Raw genomic sequence first — 25,863 nt, 5'->3', positions numbered from 1 at the left:
TGAAATTTCTCCTAGTATCAAAGAACTGCAACAATTACAGCACAAAAGGCACTTCAACAGAAGTAGTTAAGGATCTACATTAACTGCTCTACTTAAGGGAAGTCCATGTACTCTAAAGTGAAATGAGCAAGTAGAACAGGCTTTTTGCTTCCTTTCTTTTCTGCCACCATTCACAAACACCCTAATCCTTCACAGCCTTTGAAGAACTCCTTTGAAGCGTAATAATATTAGCAAGCTTCGTTTTTGTTTTTAACTGCTTTGAGTTTACCTTTACTTATAAGACCAGGAATTAGGAATACCAAAGCAGATGCCCTTTCCTTTCTGTTCATTAGGCTTCTCAGAACTACCCTTTTCCGGATAACTGCCTGGCTAACAAGACTTGTCTGCTCCTGGACCAAAGAGGCAAGCTGATTACATAGGCCAACTCTTTTCTCTCAACTGGTTACCCAGGCCGAACAAGATCCACTGGCTCTTGGCCAACAGATGCTGGCAGGACAGTATGGCCTCAAAAAAACCTCAAAAACTCTCCTTGCAGGCAAGGTGTACCCTAGCCACTCATCCTTGGTCCTACATTGCAGTAGATTTTGCAACTGATTTGCTTCCTCATATGAACACACTACTGTAGTCACTATGGTAAATAATGTTTTCAGAACTGTCAGATTTATCCCCTTCCTTATCTACCCTTTGCAGGTGCACAGGAAGATGCTTTAAGCATGGAGGCCTGTCAGCTGAAAGTACAAGTGTGACCTCCTTGTTTTGTTTTTCTTGCACATCATAGGGACAATATCAGACCATTCACTATGCTACCCCACACACCCAGACACACCCAACAATTATATGTCTGTCATTCAAACTTCAGAATGTCTCAACCTCTTTAAACAGCCCCCAGGTTTGTAGATGCACTGCTGTCAGAAATTTACCTACCTCTTGGGCACAGCTGAATGTCTTTTGCCAGGTGACCCATTAGTGTCAAGTCAGCTGCATTTGCTGTCGTGATCTGTTAAATGAGCTGATCCTCATTGAGTCCCAACAGCATCACTGGCAGCATTGATGAGAGTGATTTCTCTCTGGGTAGTCACCCTCATCCCCTCTTGGTCAAATCTTTGACCTAGTTAGAACTGACGTCTCCATTGTGTCTCTTCTGAGTCATGTACAGTGGGGGAAATACGTATTGAACACGGCAACATTTTTGTCACTAAACATATTTCCAATAAGGCTATTCACATGAGATTTTCACCAGACTTTGTTATTAACTCAAAAAATCCACACATATAAAGAAATCCAAAAATTAAAGTCCATAAATGAAGTTATGTGTAATAAAGAGGAATGACTCAGGAAAAAAGTATTGAACACGCTAACTAAAATTTATTTAATACTTTGGAGAAGCCTTTGTTTGTAATGACAGTTTCAAGACGCTTCCTGTATAAATAAAATAATGGGCCGCAGTATTCAGGTGTGATTTTGGCCCGTTCTTCTAAACACATTGTATTTGAATCTTGTTCAATTGGATTCAAGTCAGGTGATTGACTGGGCCATTCTAATGCCTTGATTTTTTTTTTCTGAAACCAATTGAGAGTTTCCTTTCTTGTATGCTTTGAATCGTTGTCCTGCTGGAAGGTCTACCCACGTCTCATCTTCTTCATCCTGGTGGATGGCAGCAGATTCTTCTGAAGAATCTCCCGGTAAAGGGCTCCATTCAGGGATCTGTTGTTCCTTCAATTATATGAAGTCTGCATGCACCATGCGATGAAAAACAGCCCCATACCATGATGCTTCCACTGCCAAACTTCACTGTTGGTATAATGTTTTTAGGGTGATGTGCAGTGCCATTTCTTCTCCAAACATGGTGTGTAGTATGACAGCCAAAAAGTTACATTTTGCTCTCGTCTGACCAGAGTACACTCTCCCAGTATTTCATAGACTTGTCCAAATGATTTGTAGCAAATTTTAAATGAGCTTCGACATGCCTTTTCTTTAGTAATGGAGTCTTGCGGGATGAACATGAGCAGTGGAGTGCATTGCCTATTATTTTCTCTCTGACGATGGTACCTGCTGCCTCCAAGTGTTTCTGGAGCTCTTTCCGAGTGGTCCTTGGCTCTTGGGCTACTCTTCTGACTATTCTTCTGACTCCCTGGTCAGAAATCTGACGAGGAGCTCCTGTGTGTGGCCGGTTGACAATGGAGTGATGTTGCTTCCAGTTGTGGATAATGGCCCCAGTGGTGCTTACTGGAGGATTCAGAGGTTTTGAAATACGTCTGTATCCGATTCAATCAATAAATTTTGCAACAATAAGGTTGTGAAGGTCTTGGGAGAGCTCTTTGCTTTTACCCATCTTGAGATTTTTCTTGTGTGTCACCTTGGTAACGAAAAGCCTTTTTATAGACCATCAATTTACTAACCCAGCTGATATTAATTTGCACAGATAGAAGGTATAATTACTTACAGATTTCAGCTAGTTCCTTGCCTTGGAGAACTGCTTTTTCATAGCGTGTTAAATACTTTTTTTCCTGTGTCATTCCACTTTATTACACATAACTTTATTAAAGTCTATAGACTTTAATGTTGTGAATTCTTTACATTTCCAGATTTCTTGAGTTAATACTGATGTCTGGTGAAAATTTCATGTGAATAGCCTCATTGGAAATACATTTACTGAAAAAAATGTTGATGCGTTAAATACTTATTTCCCCCAATGTATGTGGAGATGACTCATGAAATGGCATGGGTGTGCGTGCACCATTGAGTAGGATATAGCCCCAAGGAGTTGCATCGAAACAATACCTTTGCAGATGTTCGAGTAGTCAATGAAAAGTGAGAAAATGTCTTTGATGCATGAAAACAGTGTCTCTGCTGATGTATCACATGCATTGTAAAATACAAGAAACATGATGTGCGGTCAAATTTGAGTCTACAAACTGCAAACAGCACAAGAATTGCTCAGATGTACTAATGTAAACTACTTGCCCCCTTAAACTTAAAATCTGGTTTCTCCACCTTTAGCAGTAATAACTGGAACTAAATACTTATGATAACTGGAGATCAGTCTTTCACAGAGCTGTGGTGGAATTTTTGCCCATTCTTCTTTGCAGAACTGTTTATTTCAGCCACATTGGAGGGTTTTCAAGCATGAACTGCCTGTTTAAGGTCCTCCCACAGGATCTCAATTGGTTCGTCATAGCTTTGACTAGGCCACTCCAAAACTGTAATTTTTTTTTTTTTTTTTAGCTATTCAGCGGTGGGCAGTTGTGGCTCAGTTGGTAGAGCGGGTTGTCCGCTAATCGTAGGGTTGGCGGTTTGATTCCCGGCCCGCATGACTCCACATGCTGAAGTGTCCTTGGACAAGACACTGAACCCCAAGTTGCTCCCGATGGCAAGTTAGCGCCTTGCATGGCAGCTCTGCTACCATTGGTGTGTGAGTGTGTGTATGAATGCGTGAATGAGACACAGTGTAAAGTGCTTTGGATAAAAGCGGTATATAGTGGTGTGCCATTTACTTATTCCTATGCTTTGGATCATTGTCTTGCTGCATAAAACAGTTGCGCTTGAGTTTCAACTTATGGACTGAAGACCGGACATTCTCCTTTAGGATTTGGTAGAGAGCAGAATTTATGTTTCCCTCAATTATTGCAAGTTGCCCAGGCCCTGAAGCAGCAACGCATCTCCACACCATCACACTACCACCACCATACTTGTTCGTAGGTATGATGTTCTTTTTGTGGAATACTGTGTTTTGTTTACACCAGATGTGATGAGACCCCTGTCTTCCAAACAGTTCCACTTTCAACTCATCAGTCCACAGAACATTCTCCCAAAAGGTTTGATGATTATCAAGGTGTGTTTTAGCAAAATTCAGATGAACCTCAATGTTCTTCTGGGTTAGCAGTGGTTTTCACCTCGCCACTCTCATACTCTTGCCATTTTTGCACAGTGTCTTTCTGATAGTGGAGTTATGAACAGTGACTTATTGATGCAAGCGAGGCCTGTAGGTCCTTTAATGTTGACGGCTATTCCTGGATGAGTAGTTGCTGTGCTCTGGGAGAAATTTTGGAAGGTTGGTCACTTCTGGGAAGGTTCACTACTGTGCTGAGTTTTTCCAATTTCTTCCTCATAATTTCTGGAATTTCTTTCAACTTTGGCATAGTGTGTTTCTGGGTAAGACCTTTTACGCACATTCATGCAGTTGAAAAAGTTCTATTTAAGTGTTTGATTGAACAGGTCTGGCAGTAATCAGGGCTGGTTGTGTCTAATCCAGTTTAATCCCATTATGAATGCAGTTTCATAGATTTGGGGAATTATAAACTATGGGGTGAATACATTTTCACACAGGCCCAGTTGGTATTCGATAACTTTTTTGCTTCAATAAATAACACAGTTTAAAAACTGTATTATGTGTTTATTCAGGTTGCCTTTGTTTTATCTTAGATTTTGTTTTAATTTCTGAAACAATTTAGTATAAGATATACACAAAAACAGAAAAAACAGCAAATATTTTTTTCACAGCACTGTAGTTAGCTAGCATTAACAACAATCAGGGCATGTGCAGGGCACTATGAAAATTGTCATTTTATAAAATTTTAATGTGAATATATGTTAGCTATATCACTTATCTGTAGGAGCAACAGCAGGGCCAACACACAGCTAGCTTTTCAGAGTTTAATCCTACATGCACTGCTGGCTTTTGTGTGTTTATCAAAAAACAATTCGCTAGTCAACAGATGTTTTATTGATTTGTTTGTTTATAGGTACTGCTAAGATGCCACGCAGCCACCACTGGAGTGGGGGTGGTGGGGACTGTTGCAGGGGCCTAAAACAATTTTGCTGCTTTAGTATGCCTGCAAATATAGTTTTAGATAGAGGCCAATGAGATAAGGTTTACGAGGAGTTATGAAAATTTGTATGGATTTACTGCCTTGATTAACAAGAGGATTGGTCTTGTTTCCTTTCCTGGACCAAAATTGCACAAAACTATATAATCCTTTCTTCCAATGGCATGACTCCCTTTCAGCATATCCTAGATTATAAACCACCAACAGTCCCTTTAGATCCTTCACCCACTGACATGCCCACCATGGGCTATTGAATAAAATGGAGGGACCAGGTCTGGGAAAACGCACATCATCATCATCTGCAAAATGTCTGTTACTGGACAAGGAGTGACAAGGAGACATAGGTCACGGCCATGCTGACACCATGTACCAATCAGGTGACCTTGTATGACTCCACAAGAGACCTTAGTACTTTGGTCCATATGAAGTGTTGAGTAGAATTAAAAATACCCCTTATATACTGCAGCTTGTATTACAAAATGTTCCTCTGTAAAAAAAAATAAAGTAAAATCCATCAAATCAGGCCCCCTTTCTGAGGAGATTACAAGTGATGACCACCTCCCCCTCCATTGGACATTGAAGGGACAGTTTACAGTGTACACTGTCAGTTTACAGGTCAGTTTGCACTGTCCGCAGGCTCTTTGCACATAAAAAGACAGGTAGGGCAACTATAATAATTTGTGTCTTGGGAGGGGTATGGTGTAGATGACAGAGATATTCCTAGACCTTGGATTTCCACCACATACACCTGGAGCCTCTTTGTTCGGATGGGACATTTCCGATTTCTGATCTACAATTTGAGTGGTGAGAATGGTGGCTTAGTGGTTAGCACCTTGGCTTTGCACCTCCAGGGTTTGATTTCCACCTCTGCTCTGTGTGTGTTAATTTAGCATATTCTTCCAGTGTTTTGGGGGTTTCCTCTGGGTAGAACAGCACTGGTGCTTCGAATGAGCAAGCATTATTTCAGGCTTATTCTGACATATGTGGACATTGATGAACTGCACGGATGCCGTTTATAAACAAGCATTTCCTCCCATCATTTTTTTTATAAACATGAAAAAGGAGCAAGAAATATCATTCTTTGTTGGTAGACATATGATTTTTGTATATTTAATTTTGGTATATAGGTAGACACAACGAGGAAAACCACTGCAAAAAGTGCTGTGAGGAAAAACACTTTTGCTTGGTCAAAATAGAAGGGTAAGTCTCTAGTAATATAATTCTCATACAAAGACTGGGAAACGGTTGTTACACAAATGTATGCTCTAACAGTGCCTCTAGAAAGTATTCACTCCCCAGTGATTATCTTTTTGCTGTATTGCAAAATTTAAGTATTTTAGAATGAGATTTTTTCTGCTCATTTTCAAGTGAACCAATACAGAAAATAAAGTATTCTGATGTCCTTAAAATTATTTTATGAAATCATTTGGGTTTCAGATCTAAAGATGTATGCAAGATGATAGATCAGAATTCCAGCTTTCATTTCCTGATGTTTACACCTAGATGTTTTAAACAACTTGGAACATGGCACCTTTCATTTGAACCCACATATTTTTCAAGTGATCAGAAATATTGGAACATGTAACTGACAGGTGTATCTTGTTGCCCAGGAGTGCCCTGTTAGATTCTTTGAACAGGTAATAGCGCTGAATGTCCACTGTTGATTGGAACCATGGGTTTCACCTATGAAGACTGCATTTGTTATTAAAAAGGATATTCTTATGACCAGAGAGCTGTCCATGGGAGAAATGCAAGCCACTTTGAAGCCGAGAAAAAAATCGATGCAAGCTATTGCACAAGCATCAGACAATACAATTTGAAATGTCCTGAAAAAGAAAGAAACCACTGGTGTACTAGCAACCATATTTAAAACATTTCAGCCAAAGAAAACAACAGAGGTTGATGACAGAAACATTGTGAGGGCTGTGAAGAAAAACCCAAAAAACAGCAGTTACTGACATCAACAACCTCCACAGGGTAGGGGTGAAGGTATTATAATCTATCGTTTTTAAGAAGCCTTTGAGAGCAGAAATATCATAGAGGCCAGGTCATACCACAAGATGCAAATCGCTCATCAGCAGTAAGAATCAGAAGGCCAAATTGGAATTCGCAATGAAATTCCACAAGATGAGCCACAAAAGTTCTTTAACCAAGATTACCTCTACCAAAGTGATGGAAAGACTAAAGTGTGGAGAAAGAATGGATCTGCTCATGATCCAAAACATAGAAGCTCATCAGTCAAGTATGGTGGTGGTAGTGTCATGGTTTGGGCTTGTATGGCTGCTTTTGGAACAGGCTCACTAATCTTTATTGATTATGTAACTCATGATGTTAGCAGCAGAATGAATTCAGAAGTCTACTGAAACATTCTGTCTGCCAATTTACAGAAAATTGTATCCAGTCTAATTAGGAGGAATTTCATTATGCATCAAGACGATGACCCAGACCACACTTCCAACTCAACAAAGGACTTCATCAGGGGAAAAATTGTTTTAGACTGGTCAAGTCAATCACCAGACCATGCATTTCACTTCTGAGAGCTGCATTATAAGCCTGGAAAAAGCATCACAGAAGAAGAATGCAGCAGCTTGGTGATGTCAGTGGGTCACTAACTTGATGCAATTATTTCAAGCAAGGGATATACAACCAAATATTAAGTGTTATTTACTTTAATTTACTTTAAGACTTTCTGTTCCTATAATTTTGTTTAACTAAAAAATGGGGTGATCTGCCACCAAAGGTGCCATGTTCTAAGTTGAACACATCTAGATGTAAATATCAGGAAATGAAAGCTGGCTTTTTTACTGAAACTACTAGTCCGACAGGTATCTGTAAATGAAAACCTGATAGCCCAGATACCTATTGTGCTTGTCCTGCGTGCTCAGGCTAGCGGTTTGTGTACATCTGCATCTACTCAGAGCTACAGGAAACCTTTGCTGCTGTCCCTTAAACTCCATTCCTCTCAGGTTACTATTACAACCATTACTGTAGTGATACTTTATACTAAATTTCCATTCTAGTCACAGTTATGGACCTTATGGTTACTGTAGTGTCTTATTGTCATGGGTTATTTGTGATGGGAGTATTTATGCTTTGCTGTCTCTGTGTGTGCTCATCCCCACTGTTTCCCATACTCCCCTCCCTGCATGCATCTTGTTCCTGTTGCACTTTATTTACGTTCTGTCAGTACTGTGTATGTTATCCATGTATCATTTTCCTTGGGTCCAGGAGAAGCGTTATTTCAGCTCACTGTGCACTGCCCATCGTATGTGGCTGTGATGGCAATAAAGATCTAATTGATTTGACTTGAATAAAAGGAGGTTCAACCAATTATTATGTACAAGTGTCACATAAATGACTATAATGGAGGTTAGGACGGATGCAAGTGCAGAAAAGAGCTTTTATCAAAGAGAGGCAGGCAGACAAATCCAAATCATGAGACAATAGCATTGTCAAAAACAGGCAATGGGTTAGGTGATTGGCAAACAAGCACAAACTAGTCAAAACAGGAATCGAGAGCGAGAACAAGATCAAAACAATAACACACAAACCTGAGAAACAAATGCTTGGTATACGGAAACTCACATAATACTTCACAATGTACAAGATACACCAGGGGTTTAAATAACAAACATAATCAAGGGTGAACACAAAACAGCTGAGACTAATGATGACATATACGGGAAACAACCAATGACAATACAGGACATAAACCATAACAAATGCATGTGTCAAAAGTAAACAAAATCAGTGTCACTGAAAACCCAAAAGCGTGAGCTTGCGCATGGAGCTTGCACATCGGGTTTCAGAGCATGCTGCATGCTGCAGTGCTAGCTCGAGGGGAAATCGTGAGAGAACCCCCCTAAAAGGTGCTCCTCCCAAAGCGCCAGAATACACTCCCCTCCCTTGATGGTCCTGGCCCTCTGGGCAACATGTCTTCAGCTGAACAGGGAGTCTGAGCGGCATCCTTAGCTGAACAGGGATGCTGAGCGGTGTCCTCAGCTGAGCAGGAAGGCAGAGCAACGTCCCCATCGGAGCAGGAAGACAGAGCGACATCTTCATCGGAGCAGGGAGGCAGAGTGACGTCCTCAGCGGAGCAGGGAGGCAGAGCGACGTCCTCAGCTGAGCAGGGAGGCAGAGCGACATCCTCAGCGGAGCAGGGAGGCTGAGCGTCATTCTCCATGAACTCTGCAGGCTGAACTCGGTTGGCTGTGTCACCAGACTCCGGTGTACATAGAGCTTGGTTGGCTGTGTTGTCAGTCTCAAGCATGAGCAGAACTTGGTTGGCCGTGCCAGCAGACGCGGGTGTGAGCAGAACTTGGTTGGCCATGCCAGCAGACTCAGGCATCAGCAGACTCGGGAGTGAGCAGAACTTGGTTGTACGTGTCAGTAGACTTGGCAGTGAGCAGAACTTGGTTGTCCATGTCAGCAGACTCGGCCGTGAACAGAATTTGGTTGTCCGTATCAGCAACATTGGACTGGAACTTGGTGTGGGAGGCCACCTCATTGACTTCTGTCAGGAATTTGGTTTGGGAGGTCATCTGTTCGACCTCAGTCAGGAAGTTGGCTTGAGAGGCCGTCTCTTCGAACTCAGACTGGAACTTGGCTTGGGACGCCGTCACTTCGACCTCGGACAGGAACATGGCTTGAGAGGCCGTCTCTTCGACCTCAGACAGGAACGTGGTTTGGGAGGCCGTCTCTTTGACCTCGGACAGGAACATGGCTTGGGAGGCCGTCTCATCGACCTCGGACAGGAACTTGGCTTGGGAGCCTGTCTCGTCGACCTCAGACAGAAACTTGACTTTATGCTGGAGCTCTGGAGATGAGACCACCTCATGGGTCTTGTGCTGGAGCTCTGAGGAGAAGGTCGCCATATTGACCTCCAACTGGGGCTCTGGAGCTGCCACATTGACCTCAGACGAATGTTCAGCCGGTGAGACCACCTCATAGGTCTCATGCGGGAACTCTGGAGAGGAGTTTGCCATGTTGACCTACAGCTGGAGCTCTGCAGGTGAGACCACCTCGTCGGTCAAAGGTTGGAGCTCTGGGGAGGAGGTCACCACGTTGACCTCTGGCTGGAGCTTGGCAGGTGAGACCACCTCATAGGGTCTAAGGTTGGAGCTCTGGTGTGTGGGCCATCCTCTTTGCTTGCATATAGGTGTGAACGGCAAGTAGGTGGTGAACGGCAGGGCAGATTTATCTGCCAGGCTAGCCGTCACAAATATTCCCACAAACTGGGTTACATTCCCAAGTTCCCTGGCTCCCTTGGCCACTAGGAGCTGCACCCACTGGCGGGTGGGTCCAAAGAACCGGGACCACATGAACCTGAGCCATTGCTTCTCCTCCACCTTGGGGTCTGCTAGGCTAGCAAAATAAAACTGGCAGTCCACAAGAAAATACTAACGATATCCAAAAAATCCATCATAAGGATCTGGGAGCTCAATGGCGGTCCATTAAGGACACTGGATCGAGTCCAAGGCTGCCACAGGTTCCTTGGTTTCCCTGGCATGATGTCTCCTCTTTCTTCCTGCTACATCCATGGTAAGGTGAGGTATTCTGTCAGGTAAATGACTATAATGGAGGTTAGGTAAGAGCAGAAAAGAGCTTTCATTAAAGAGAGGCAGGCAAACAAATCCAAATCATGAGACAATAGCATGGTCAAAAAACAGGCAATGGGTCAGGCGATTGGCAAACAGGCACAAACTAGGCAAAACAGGATTCAAGAATGAGAGAGAGAACAAGATCAAAACAATAACACATGAATTGAGAAACAAACGGTTGGTATATGGAAACTCACGTAATACTTCGCAATGTACAAGATACACAAGGGGTTTAAATAACAAACGTAATAAAAGGTGAACACAAAACAGCTGAGACTAATGATGAGACATACGGGAAACAACCAATGACAATACAGGGGCAGAGACAGGACCTAAACCATAACAAATGTACATGTCAAAAGTAAACAAAGTCAGTATCACTGAAAACCCAAAAGCGTGAACTCATGCATCGAGCTCACGCATCGGGTTTCCGAGCACGCTGCATGCTACAGCGCTAGCTTGAGGGGAAATCATGACAACAAGTGTTCACCTAATTTTTTCGAGCCTTGACAGTGATTGACAACTATAATTGAAACAGTATAAAAGAAAAAATGTTTGTTATTAGGTTAGGTGTAGGAATCTGTTAGATTAGATAAACATCAGACAACATTTTATGTGTAACTATTGCAATATAAAATATCTCAAAACACTTTCTCTTTCGTTCTTTCTTTCTCACAACTGTAGGTGCAGTTTTGTAGGTCTACAATTACTGACTGTTGCCATGCATAATTTGTCAGTCCCACACTAGTTTCTCCATCAATGGAAAAGGGACACGCCCCACCGCACACTCGCGCACACACTATAATGTCATTTGTCATTTGTTGAGAATGGTTCATCACTGAAATAATATCTGGTCAACGGTAGTCTTATGGTGATTGCATTCCACCAGAAGGGGGCTGACACATATTGCATAAAAAAAGATGGATGACAGTCAGGATGAACAATGAGCCATCATTAGGTTGACAAATCAAAACAAAGTAATCAAAGATACCAAAAAAAACCCATTATGTTGGTACTTGGTACATTCTTAAAAACAAAGAATGCACTGGTGATCATCCATAATATCTGGTCATGTACCAACTGCATTCAAGAGAGCAAGGGTTCCTGAATAAACTCACTCTGGATCCCTCTGATATCAGCAACTACTGACCAGTATCACTTCTCTCTTTTCATTCTAAAATCCTTGAATGCGCAGTCTACGATCAACTGTTTCTCTATCTCTCACAGAACAACCTCCAAGATCCTAACCAGTGTGGCTTCATAGTGGCACATTCCACAGAGACTACCCTTCTGGTCACTGAGACGCTACCTGCTGCTAGATCAGCCAAACTATCATCAGTCCTCATCCTCCTCGACCTATCAGCAGGGTTTGACATAGTCACAAGACTCTCTTGACCACCCTGACTAGTCTTGGAATTTGTGGCACAGCATGGCAATGGTTTGCTTCCTATCTGGAAGGTCGGTCATATCAAGCGACATGGAGGGGATCCGCATCTGCTAAACGTAGATCTCCACTGGTGTCCGACAAGACTCAGTACTTGGTCCTCTTCTATTCTCCCTCTATTCTCAATCTCTTGGTGAGGTCATGGGTTACATGGGTTTTCCTACTACTGCTGTCTGGATGAAACACAACTCCTCATCTCCTTCCCTCACTCAAACACTCATGTTTCAGCTCACATCTCAGCATGTCTGGCAGACATCTCATCATGGATGGCAGTTCATCAGCTGAAACTAAATCCCAACAAAACTGAACTGCTGTTCATCCCAGGTGATTAATCCCCATGTCAGGATCTTGCAGTCTCCCTGGACTCGCTGATCTCACCTTTGGTCACCGCACGCAACCTTTGGGTAACCTTGGACAATCAACTGTTCTTTTCCTCTCACATTGCTAATCTGACATGCTCATGTCGATTTCTCCTTTACAACATCAGAAGGATCCATCCATTTCTATCCACACAAACTACTCAGGTGCTTGTTCAGTCCTTTTGAGATTGGACTACTGCAACTTGCTCATGGTAGGTCTAAAGACCTACCTTTTCTGAAGTACTTAAATTAGCACTTTAAAAAAAAAAATTGTTTTGTCTATGTGCTTTTCATATTACTTCCCTAACAGAGTTTTTAGATTCACGGTGCTCTTAGTCCATGGCATAGTGAACGAGTATCAGGATGCATTTACGTATGATAGAGACTTCAAAGCACTTTTATAAATCGCTCTGGATGAGGGCATCTGCCAAATGCCGTGAATGTAAATTTACATGGTGAGCTCAGGAACACCAAAAGGCCTGGATGAAACCTGAAAACAACTTTGGTCAGTGACAGAAGAATTATTGTCCTAGTGAAGAAAAAGCACAACAGAAGTTCACCAGAAGACTTCACCAGAGTAAATACAGGGGTTTACCACAAGATTTAAACCTCAAAAACAGGGCCTAATTTAGAGTTTGCCAAAACAAACAAACAAAAAAAGCCATCTAAAAAAGCAAGTACAGCTCTAGAACAGCATCCTATGGACAGATAAGACAAAGGTCAATTTTACCAGAATAATGGGAAGAGAAGAGTATGAAGGAAAGGAACTGCTCATGATCCAAAATATACCACTACGTCTTATGGTGTCGGCATGTATGTCTGCCATACAGAACTGGTTAACTCGTATTTATTGTCAATATGCAGCAGGAAGAATATTATCTGCTCAGATCCAGCCAAATGCTTTAAAACTCATTGCATGGTGCTTTATAGTACAGGTGGACAATGATCAAAAGCATAATTCGCAAGAAACCAAAGACTTTTTAGAGCAAAGAAGTGCAATATTCTATCAATTACCTGATTTGAATCCAATTGAACATGCAATTCACTTACTGAAGGTAAAACTGATAGTAAAATGCCCCAAGAACAAGCAGAAACTGACGACAGTAAAGGCCTGGTATTAAAGATAACAATTTAGCTAATGATTGTTAGTTTCTCCAATTACTTTTGGGTAATTGGGTAATTGTTCCTTATAAGGGGGGGTCACATATAAAATGTACATTACTTATTATATTACTTATTATATCACAGTCCATTGCTACACAGTTCAACTGAATTCACAGTTATATCACATCTGTACTTAACAAATTTATTTTAAATACAGTCAGTTCTAGAGAAAGTTACATTTAGTAAAATATATGAAAATCACCACAGTGCACACTTTTTGAGTTTCAGTTTGTTTTAGCCATGTAATCAATCTATTTCAAACTGCTTTATAGATATATTCTTACTGTGTGTTTGTGTCAGATGTGGTTTCAATCACTGGTCACTGATTTTTGCACTTCTACAGTATTTTGCAGTTAGTAATCAAGGAGCTGGCTGTACATGCATTGTGTTCACATATGAATAGATATTTATATTTTCTCTAATTTTTTTGTTCAATGCTGCTTCTTTGCTATTTATTTTTATAGGTTATTTACTATTTGAATTTATTACATATAACACTATCATACTAATATTGGCACCCTTGGCAAATATGGGCACAGAAGACTGTGGAAAATTTGTCTTTTATTTTTAAAAATGTATCTTTTGTTAAAAAAAAAATAATACTCTGCTCGCATAGATATCAAAAAATTTAAAACACAACGCAGGCTTATAAAAAAAAAATCTTTGTTAAATATAGGTGTACCACAATTATTTGAACCCTTTTAGTCAATACTTTGTGCTACCTCCCTTTGCCAAGATAACAGCTCTGAGTCTTCTCCTATAATGCTGGTGAGGTTGGAGAATATATGGCAAGGGATCTGAGACCATTCCTCCATACAGAATCTCTCCAGATCCTTAAAATTTCAAGGTCCACGCTGGTGGACTCTCCTCTTCAGTTCACCCCACAGGTTTTCTATGGGTTTCAAGTCAGGGATGGCCATGGCAGGACCTTGATTTTGTGGTCAGTAAAACATTTTTGTGTTGATTTTGATGTATGTTTTGGATCATTGTCCTGCTGGAAGATCCAACAACGGCCCATGTTAAGCTTTCTGGCAGAGGCAGTCAGGTTTTCATTTAATATCTGTTGATATTTGATAGAGTTCATAATGCCATGTATCCTAACAAATTGTTCAGGTCCTCTGGCAGAAAAACAGCCCCAAAACATTAAAGAGCCACCAACATATTTAACCGTCTGCATGAGGTACTTTCCCATATGGCTTCCTCTCTGGGTGATCCTAAACCACCTCTGGTGTTTATTGCCAAAAAGCTCTATCTTGGTTTCATCTGACCATAGAACCCGATCCCATTTGAAGTTCCAGTAGTATCTGGCAAACTAAAGACATTTTAATTTGTTTTTGGATGAGAGTAGATACTTTTTTTTCTTGAAACCCTTCCAAACAACTTGTGGTGATGTAGGTGACTTCAGATTGTAGTTTTGGAGATATGAAAGACAATGGTAATGTTTAAAATAATAATAATAATAATAATAATAATAATAATAACACTTAAAAAAGTAAAAAATTTTAGGGCACCCAATGAGTATAAAAATATTATTTAAAAAAAACGAATTAATGTAATTTATTGGCAAGTATATACATGAAATATATTTTTCATTTAAGAAATGTGAAAAACAAAAGGGTGCCATTACTTTCATGAGTGCCCTAGCTAGATAAGTTTGAGAAGACCGTGTGCTATGGGGTGTGTGGAGTAATGACTTTTGTACAGAGCATTAAATCAGACCCACAGGTGGCCATTCTAATATTATCTGGAGTTCAACTAGAAAGCTTTGGGGCTTGGACAGGAAGTGATAGATCACCTTGGCTTCTGTCAGAGGGAGTGATGCTAGATAGTCCTCTGTGTGTTTCTGTGTGTGTGTGTGTGTGTGTGTGTGTGTGTGTGTGTGTGTGTGTGTGTGTGTGTGTGTATGTATTTGTGTGTGTGAGAGAGAAAGAGAGATTTATTTGGATTCCTGCTGATATGTGGTGCAGACATCACTGTTGCGTTTATCACGATGAGCCTGGAGCAATCATAGAGGCTATTAAAGTAACCACAGGATGCTGTGTGTGTGTGTGCACTGATTTGTGTGTGTGTGTGTGTGTGTGTGTGTGTGTGTGTGTGTGTGCTTGAGTATGTGTATGTATTTTAAAGTACACATGGTTAACGGTGTCTATGTGATGTGTTTTTGCAGAGCTCCATGTACTCCCTGGCATTGAAATGTCTTATCAGCCTGTCTACCATCATCCTGCTTGGGCTCATCATTGCTTACCATGCTCGAGAGGTGCAGGTAAGAATATACACACTCTCACTCATTCATGCACTATGTACATATAGTGGTGTGAAAATGTATTTGCCCCCATTCTGATTTCTTCTTTTATTATGTATCTCATACTATATAGTTTTAGATCGTCCAACGAAATACAATATCGAACAAAGCCATCCTGAGTAAACGCACAATTTTTTATTTATTTAAAAAAAAATTTTTATTGAAGCAAAAATAGTTATCCAACACTTATCACCCATGTGAAAAACTAATTGCCCCCTTAAACTTAAAATCTGGTTGCGCCACGTTTAGCAGCAATAACTGCAACTAAACGCTTCCGATAACTGGAGATCAGTCTTTCACAGCGTCGTGGAGGAATTTGGCCCACTCTTCTTTGTAGAACTGCTCTAGTTCAGCCACACTGGAGGGTTTTCAAGCATGAACTGCCTGTTTAAGGTCCGGCCACAGCATCTCAATTGGTTCAAATCAGGACTTTGACTAGACCACTCCAAAACTTTAAATTAGCTTTTTTTTAAACATTCAGAGGTGGATATACTCCTATGCTTTGAATCATTGTCTTACTGCATAATCCAGTTGTGCTTGAGTTTTAATTTACAGATTGAAAACTGGACATTCTCCTTTAGGATTCTCTGGTAGAGAGCAGAATTTATGTATCCCTCAATTATTGCAAGTTACCCAGGCCCTGAAGCAGCAACGCATCTCCATACCATCAGTTCCACTTTTGACTCACCAGTCCACAGAACATTCTCCCAAATGTTTTGAGGATAATCAAGGTGTGTTTTGGCAAAATTCAGATGAGCCTTAATGTTCTTCAGGGTTAGCAGTGGTTTTCACCTCACCACTCTTCCATGGATGCCATTTTTGCACAGTGTCTTTCTGATAGTGGAGTCATGAACAGTGAGCTTTATTGATTCAAGGAGGGCTGGTAGTTCCTTTAATGTTGTCCTTGGCTCTTTTATGACCTCTTTGATAAATCATTGCTGTGCTCTTGGAGGAATTTTTGAAAGTCGGGCACTTCTGGGGAAAATTCACTACTGTGCCGAGTTTTTCCAATTTGAGATAATGGCTCTCGCTGTGGTTCTTAGGAGTCCTTTGTAATCCGTCCCAGACTGATGTATTTCAATCACATTCTTCTTCATAATTTATAGAATTTATAGAATTTCTTTAAATTTTGGCATAGTGTGTTACTGGGTAAGACCTTTTAACCAACTTCATGCTGTTGAAAAAGTTCTATTTAAGTGTTGATTTGATTGAACAGGGTTTGCAGTTTCATAGATTTTGGGAATTAGTAAATAAAGGGGCACATTTTCACAGGCACAGTTGGTATTGGATAACATTTTTGCTTTAATAAATAACATTATCATATGTATTTTGTGTTTATTCAGGTTGCCTTTGTTTTATGTTGATTTTGTTTTAATTTCTGAAACAATTTAGTATGAGATATACACAAAAACAGAAAAAATCAGGATGGGGAAAAATACTTTTTCACAGCAATGTACACTAGGGTTCTGGAGTTAAAACAGACTACCGAAAATGAATTTTTTCATTGGTTATAGAAAAATAATATACTGTAAAACTAGATACGCCTTGTTTGGCAAGACATCAGTCCACTGGTCATCCATATCAGTGCAGCAACTAACAATGTAATAATAATAATTTTGCTGCCTATAAAATGATACCAAAACTGTACCGGTTCTGATTCTGTAATTTTGGGTTCACGTATCTAATGTTACATAACACTCACACTCAAGGGTAAACATTTAAATTAAACTAATTACTTATTAAAAGTACATTAGGGTTGTATCCCCTAACCCATTGGTTTGCCTGTTCACTTGAATTTACAAATCATAAAGCTTGTGTACTTTCATAAATTATGTGCTTTGATCAGTTAGGCTCTTTTTTGGGACAACATTTTGGGAGCCATAAATGTCAACATCCTCATGAACACCATACACCTCACTTTCCCTCTCAGCTTTTATCCAAAGCCATGCCTTGAAACAAGCTTTGGTGAATCAGGGTCTGTGCACATCCTGAATCCACCATGCCATGATATGTACTCCCTTGAGTATTGACCAGTACTCACTTTGTCACCTCTAAACTTTGGACGACCATAGGACTGCAGAGACCTGGTGCAATTGGTCCACCTCCCTTTGAGAACAACCAGGCCAGAAGTTCCCCCAACCCTCCAAAACTGCAACAGAATTTGCCCGGGCCTCATTTCAGCTCTTGGAAGATCAGCTGTAGTTATCCTGTGGCACAGTAAGGTGAGAAAATAAAAAGAAGAGTTACTAAAAGTAATGGAAGATCTGGGCAGGGAAACACTGTATGCGCAGACCTGTGACAAGCCAAGATTCTTCCATTTCTGTCAGGCAACACACCTGATTGGTGCCTGTCGGGTGATTCCCTTCACAAACGGCAGGGGTGCAGGTTGTCTCTGGCCATAAATCGTGTAATAAAATGCTCCAGTGCAGCTTGTTCAACCAACTTCCCAGACTTCTTAGGTTCAAGACTCCACCACCTGCAGGAATAAAGGAGGAGTCCCCTTCCTCCACAGTCAGCTCCAGGAAGCTTTGGGGGTCAAGCCAAGCTGCTCTAGCACAGCTGGGCTTCCCTGATCAGCAGAGCTTGGCTCTAAAATCCCCACTTGCCCTTGGGCCACACACCAAGGCCATACCCTTAAAGATCTTATACCTCAACATCATTCTGCCATATCATCCTAGTCAAGGCCAGGTAGCTCATTTGCAGCTGTCACAGGGGACATGCAAGGGGTAATGAGGGTCCTGAGGAGGGCTCAATCTGTGGCCTGGGCTTCCGTGAATTTGGCGTACTTATGCTGTTGCATATGCAGGTCAAAGAGAGCATGATGTTGCTTCTCCTGCAGGTGGATTAGTAACTAGATTATGTGGTCAAGAGAACTCTGTTTCATATTCAGTTACCTTATTCTCAAAGCAGCTCCAGTATTTTGGCACCAGTGTAACAGTCTCAGCAGCAGACAGTCAGCAAGCAGAAAGATAAAATTTAAAACAAAAGTGCAGCTTTTCAGCTTGGTTGCCACTTCTCTTACTCAGCTCAGGCTTTGCTCAGCTCATGGACACACATGCTCAGCTCAGTGAAAGAAAAAAACAGAAATAGCGCATTAGACATAAAATAGATGTGTGCTGCAGATGTGCAAATGTTGTGTGCTTAAAGGAGATCTCAGTGCTGACGACTTCATGTACACAATTTGATGAATATCTAATTTTATATATAAAATGTTAGTTTCCTGTTTGTTATAATTAGTATCTACTGTATACAACTGTGGTGTTATAGGGTGCTTTTCGGATGAACATTTGCACAGATGGAAAATTAACATGATTATCATGAATGCAACCTTTTATGATGATGCAACCTAATATATCCTCAATATTTTAGGTCTTTATTACTTTTTTGTCTTCTTCTCTCTTGCATTTTATCACATGGATATTATCATATTAGTTAAATGTTTGTTTGGTGTTTGTTTTTTTACATGGTAAAACAAGTGATAACATAATATACCCACAAAATGTGATCTTCTTTATGAACCCATGACTTCTATTGCCTGATTTTTTTGGCTTAAATTTTTCTGCCTTTACTCAAGAAAAACACGGTAACCTCAGCAGTGTAAAGTGTATGCAGGCAATTTCAATAATCTGAACAAACCTCCAAGAAAAACAAGTTATGCCCCTGCATTGTGCAAGTTTAAGTACCAATAAATTTGTATATCTCTATTCATTTGCCAACTTGGATTATAGCCCTTTTTGGCTTAAAGTTCCAAAAATATGGCATGAGCATTTATCATATGTCCATATGATAATATATCCATAGAACTGGAGCACTGTGTGAGGTGTTCTGCAGAAAGTGTATAAGGAGTTTCAATGTATTATTAGAACAGACACATGGGCTATTGTTCATGTTAGCATATAAATGACTGTACACAAACCTGTTTTATTTCAGGGCAGGATGGTGAGCTGTTAGTCTTCAAGGCCCTGTGGGACTTGAGCGTCTTTGATGAGCACTTACAGAGCCTTGCCCTAACTGCAGAATATTGCCAGTAGTGATGCATGAAGTGTACCTCGCAGGCTATGGGAATACTGCTGACAATTCATTACCTTCTTCTGATGCTGCATTGTCACATCAGGCAGTGAAGCTAACAGCAGTCAGTGCTGCTGAGCCCTCTAAAAAGAAAAAGGTAAGCGTCTTTGCTGCATTGTTGCAGCAGGAATAGAAATAGGTAGAAGGCTCAGCTGCTCTGACCCCTAGAAGTGGAAGACTGAGCACTCCTCTTCTGTCCTAAACATGAACTAGAAATTTGAGGCCGCAGGCTGCTTTAGACCCATTGTCCGCTGTCATTGCAAAGTTGGTTTTCAAAAACCACAACAGCGTTTCTAGTTTCACTGTTTACTAACATCTAACAAAAGGGCACATCTGACTGTGTTAGACCCAGGCCACCCGCAGAAGTACAGTCGCTAATAGAGAAACAAGCCATAATGAGAGTATGTGGGCCAGACGTGCTGGCTGCTATTCTGTATTAACTCTAGAGACCGTTGTGTGTGAAATTCCCAGGAGATCAGCAGTTTCTGAAATATTCAAACCAGCCGACCTGGCACCAACATCTATGCCACAGTCACCGCGATCACACTTTTTCCCATTCTGATGTTTGATGTGAACAATAACTTGTGCTTTTGACCAGTCTCTGCATGATTTTTTGCATGGTGCTGCTGCCACATAATTGGCTGGTTAGATAACTGCATGAATGTGCAGGTGTACAGGTGTTCCTAGTAGACGGTGAGTGTATATTGTGAACTTAGTATTATATGGTTATATTTTCATTTAATTTTTAAAGTACCCACATGAAGTGCCTTGAAACACACAGCATTATTCAATGTGTCGATGTAATTTCCGATGAAACTGGAATTCAGGGTGGGACTTATAGAGTGGCTCCTCCCCCTTTTTAAATAGCCAATAGTGTTTAGCTTACCTCCTATACTACTATATTACTGAGCAATAACGATGTGTTGGATTCACGTGTGGAGGATTTTCTCCTTCACCTCCTTCACCAGTTTCAGCAGAATCTTATACTGAGAAAGAAAATGAACCAGTGGTTTTCTTTGGAGTCAGGCCAAATTATATAGAAACTGTACCATCATGTTGCTTCAAAAACTGTGGTATTGTTTTTAAAAATACACAGCACAATACTTAAATTATAAGACTTTATATATACCTATAATACCTTTACTCCTCCTATACGTTTTTGCCGTTCTGACTTGAATGTCCACATTAACAGTGTTTTGCACCAAGTCGTACTGACGTCCGACATCTCTAGTCGCTGGATAATCTGTCTATGCTAAAATAGGTCCACATCATAGATGGTTCCCTTAGAGCATAGACAATGGCTGAAGCACTGATTGACGTAAAACACTCCAAGTACCCAACATCGGCATTTCTGTTTTGTCAGAATTTAAAGAAGGAAATTTGTATTCATCCAATTTTTTATGTTTTTTTTTTTTTTTTATACCTTTATCAAGGTATAAACCGAGACTTAAATACATGCAGGCACTCGCTAATAGAATTAGAGTCAGGTGACTGTTATTCGTCAGGTAGTATTTCAACACATTATTTTTCAACCTCACAAATTCAGGCTGCTAAATTTCAGGTCTTAAAATTCGGGTCTTAAAATTCAAGTCTTCACAACCGGGTCTCACAGGAAGAGCAATGGATTGCCGATACTATTGTAACGTTACTCTGGCCCGGCCCCCTAGTGGTGGGATTGTGCTCACAAGCCACAAGAGAAGATGAACCTAGCGGACTGGCATAAAGTTGGCTTGATGTTGGACGTCCGATAATTCGCAGCTATCCCGAATTTAAGGGACCGTCTCTAAAGTTACATATTGGTATACATGTTTCTAACTTCAATAGCATTTGAAGGGAATGACTTGGTCATTAAGCCAACTGTAAAGTGTTCATCTAGGTGTCAGCTATAACGCACATCTTTTTAGATTTTTAAAATTTAATTAAATAAACTGTCAAATCATATCTAAACATTGTGATGTTTTTATACCATCTGGACTTGTACACAAAATATACCATAGTTATATTTTATATATATCAATAAAAGCTCAATAGCTTTTGAAGAGAATGACTTACAGTCACAAAACCAACTGGAAAGTGTTCATGTAGGTGTCAGGTTTGATGCACACCTTGTAGATTTTTGATAAAAAAAGGTGTGTGTTATAGCTGACACCTAGATGAACACTTGTTCATAATATATAATAGTGACATTTGGCACTATTATACTTCCATACTCTTGGCTCACAAAAATTCTGCTGCACCCACTTGTGGTCTAGCTTTCCGTCACGAATGTGGAGACAGAGGCGGATGCACGTGTAGATTCAAAGTTTCAGAAATGTGACAAAATGACAAAATTATAAAAAGAATTAAGAAAATTCTTGGATTTTCTTGTAACATGGATGGGAAAATAAAACAAAGTAGTGGAGTCCAGAGTCTACATCAGGTGTTTGTCATTAAGAGACAACAATTACCCCCTAAGCTAGATGTCCGTACAGTGTCCATGTAGTGCAAAACACAGCTTGATGCGGCCACAGTCTGTTCTTCCAGTGCCTCTTGAAATGAATAATTAAATTTCTAACTAATCATGCAAATTGTGTCTGCGACCACCTAACAAATGTACTCCGCGTGAGGCACAAATTCCTAGAATGATAGACGTAGTCAACCATAGAGCTGTCAAACAGCTAAGCACTGCAGATTCAGTAAGAAATAAATGTGTTAATAAGTTCTTTTTACATGAGGACAGCTGTGTCAGAACAAGTCCATGGTGTGGAGGGCATTACAGCTGATTGAAAACCCCAGTGGGGTTTATTCTAATGAAAAGACTGCTGTTTACAGAATAAACAGTGCTGTTATAAATTATTAATAATGGAAATGCATTTTTCATGACGGTGGCTTTTTTAACATTTAGAATATTGGTAGTGTCACACTAGTCCTGTTTAGTGTGCTGCAATTTACACACAAGCATGTGACAAATGATGTATGTGTTGTATGTTGTGTTTGTGATATTCACTTATTACATATATTGTCATAAATACGTACTGTAGAAATGCAGAATCGAAACATTCATTGACACAAAGCACCTTCATACAGCAAAATACAAGGCTTATTATCTGTTTTTCTGAATTTAATAGAAGAATAAATATAATGGGGGCGCACAGTGAGAATGCTTAGTGGTTAGCACGTTCGCCTCACACCTCCAGGGTCCGGGGTTCAATTCCCACCACGGCCCTGTGTGTGTGGAGTTTGCATGTTCTCCCCGTGCTACGGGGGTTTCCTTCGGGTACTCCAGTTTCCTCCCCCAGTCCAAAGGCATGCATGGTAGGCTGATTGGCGTGTCTAAAGTGTCCGTGGTGTATGAATGGGTGTGTGAATGTGTGTGTGATTGTGCTGCGATGGATTGGCACCCTGTCCAGGGTGTACCCTGCCTTGTGCCTGATGCACCCTGGGATAGGCTCCAGGTTTCCCCGTGACCCTGAAAAGGATAAAGCGGTATAGAAGATGGATGGATGGATAAATATGATGTACTCAAAAGCAGCTCAAGTCTGGGCAACACTGCTCCAAGCAACTTGTCTGTCAAAGATTTATACCTGATTACCACTAAACTTCAGTCAATTGAACAGAATATGTAATCAGCTACATTTCCACCTTTTTTGTGCTGACATCCCACTTTTTGCACCAGCCTCCCTCATATGCATATGGATGAAGGAAAGAAACACACTTTGCATGTTGCCTTTTACACTGTGTGTAAACTGTTTAGCTTTAATCAACAGTTGCGTTTACATGCAAGGTTTATTTTTAGTGCATCTTTCCCTGTGTGTATCCTTGTGCATCCAAGTGTTACTGTTTGAATGAATAAACTATGAATGATATAAAATATGAGTTAAAGTAGCAACAATTTGAAAACAGAAGTAAAACTGTTTAGATAGATTTCAATTTGATATGGGTTTTCTAAAACAGTGATGTTAAACGATAAATTCAAAGACAAATTACACAAACACAAGAGAATGATGTACAGCCATGGAGTCAGGGTGTGTGTGTTAGGATGCTCCTCAGCCGCAGGAATTGCCCTTAGGTGTGAATGCATGTGTAAATGTGTGTGTGCATGGTGTCCTGCAATGAACTGCTGTCGTATCCAGGGTGTATTTTAGCTTCTCACCCAGTATTCCCAGGATAGGCTAGAGATCAACCACAACCTTTACCAAGCATAAAACAGTCACAGACATTGAATGAACGAATGTGCTAGTAAATTTCTTCGATGTTTCTAGGAAATGACGACCTCTTTTTTGCCATTCATCTAGCCTCACCGCCACCACCCAACCAACAAACACCTTTTTTTCCCTTTCTACATCTAGCATGACTCTTTCACTTATTCCCTCTCTCTTTCTCCTCACTCTGCTGTCTGTTCTTTGCTGAACTCGATCAGAATACAAACATGCACACACTAATCAAAGACTAGTTGTATTATGTGTCATATTTGAGAGAGCTGTCAAACGTGTGTGTATGTGTGTGAGGGAGTACATAAGTGTGCGTAGTTGGAAGCTGGAGTTCCTCCTGCGTGTGTCTCTGTGGTGATGAGTCTCTCTTCCTGGCTTTGAGTCAGACTCTGCCAGCACACTCCTGGGGGGAGGACGTGTGTGTGTGTGTGTGTGTGTGTGTGTGTGTGTGTGTGTGTGTGTATCTGTATGAAAGACCTGGTTGAGTATAATAAGAAGCATGAAAGATTAGAAAAAAACATTTTGAAATCTAAGGAATGTTTGTCACCAGCTGGTGTGCGGGACAGAACGGGAGTGGTGGGGTGGGAGAGAGGGGGTTGGGGCGAGATCTGCCATTGGTTATTGATTATAGATCTATCCTCTATGACTTTAAAGATCCAAATGTCAATGAGATGCATTGTGCTCTTGGTAGGCACTGGCCACTGTGAGACTAGGGACCACAAACTCATACATTAAACACCTTTGAGCATTTCTGTTCTTGTCCTCCTGCGTTGCGTCTAGAACAGGAGTATCCAAAGCCCACCAGATTCGACTCGCTCACAGATGTTATAGATGTTGCTAAACTGAAAGAGCCCTTTTTTATTTAACTACACCTGCTAATTCATTTAGCAAATGTGTGTGCCTCGTATGCCAAGAGACTGTTGCCGGAATTAAGGAATTTAATATCATGAGACATTTTGAAGATGGGCACGGTGGTTTAGTGGTTAACACGTTTGCCTCCGGGATTGGGGATTCGATTCCTGCCTTTGCCCTGTGTGCGAGCAATTTGCATGTTCTCCCCGTGCTTCGGGGTGTTCCTCTGGGTCCTCCGGTTTCCTGCCCCAGTCCAAAGACATGCATCGTAGGCTGATTGGCATCTCTAAATTGTCCATAGTTTGTGAGTGTGTGTGATTGTGCCCTGAGATGGGTTGGCACCCTGTCCATGGTATCTCCTGAATCATGCCCCGAGTCCCCTGGGATAGGCTCCAGGCTCGCCCGTGACCCTGTGTAGGATAAGCGGTACAGAAAATGGATGGATGGAGACATTATGAATCAAATATTCTGAATCGAAAATATTCTGAGGATGAAAGGGCAGAGAAACTGAAGCAGCAGGAAGCTATCTTGGCAGAACAAACTTTTCATCAGAGCAAATGGGACACAGAAACTTTCTAGAGCTAATTAGTGCCAATGCTTCCAACCACTAAGCATGGAAAACCTTTCATGAATTCTTGAGAGTCATTACCCAAAGTGGTCAATGTTATTTATCCTGATAAGAAGCACAAATTTATGAATATCATCTTGCATGTCACAACTGCAGCTGTCAACTGAGACCCTGCTGCAGTTATTCCAGTAAATTAAATACACTGTACTGGAGCTTTTAATTAATATTTTGGTGACTGGCCTTAGGTATTTTGATGAGGTTTAATCTGGCCCCCTTTGAAAAACGTTTGGACACCCTTGGTATAGAGTGACAAACAAAAAGATTCACGACTGCACAACTCCAGCTAAAGACTAATAAACAGCTCAGTGCGTCATCATGGTAGCAAGAAGCCAATTTTGTAATTATCTCTGAGTGCATGGTTAGGACTGAAAAGCATTTTTGGAAGTGACTTGCGACAGGAAACTTTTTACAATGACATCCAGGAAGTTGT

General features: G+C 40.8%; 1 protein-coding gene across 2 annotated transcripts in view; it reads left to right on the top strand.

Moving 5' to 3' along the window:
• The window catches only part of kcnn3 (potassium intermediate/small conductance calcium-activated channel, subfamily N, member 3), a 98,762-nt gene that overhangs the window by 23,539 nt on the left and 49,360 nt on the right, over positions 1–25,863 (top strand). For both annotated transcript variants that reach the window (XM_017495446.3, XM_017495365.3), the window contains one exon: positions 15,561–15,656. In XM_017495446.3, the coding sequence (XP_017350935.1) occupies positions 15,561–15,656 (96 nt within the window). The remainder of the gene's footprint in view (positions 1–15,560; positions 15,657–25,863) is intronic.

This window comes from Ictalurus punctatus, chromosome 1 (genome assembly GCF_001660625.3).
Source record: "Ictalurus punctatus breed USDA103 chromosome 1, Coco_2.0, whole genome shotgun sequence".
Lineage (NCBI taxonomy): Eukaryota > Metazoa > Chordata > Actinopteri > Siluriformes > Ictaluridae > Ictalurus > Ictalurus punctatus.
Note: the sequence above shows the minus strand (reverse complement) of the source record. Positions and strands in the feature narration are given on the sequence as shown.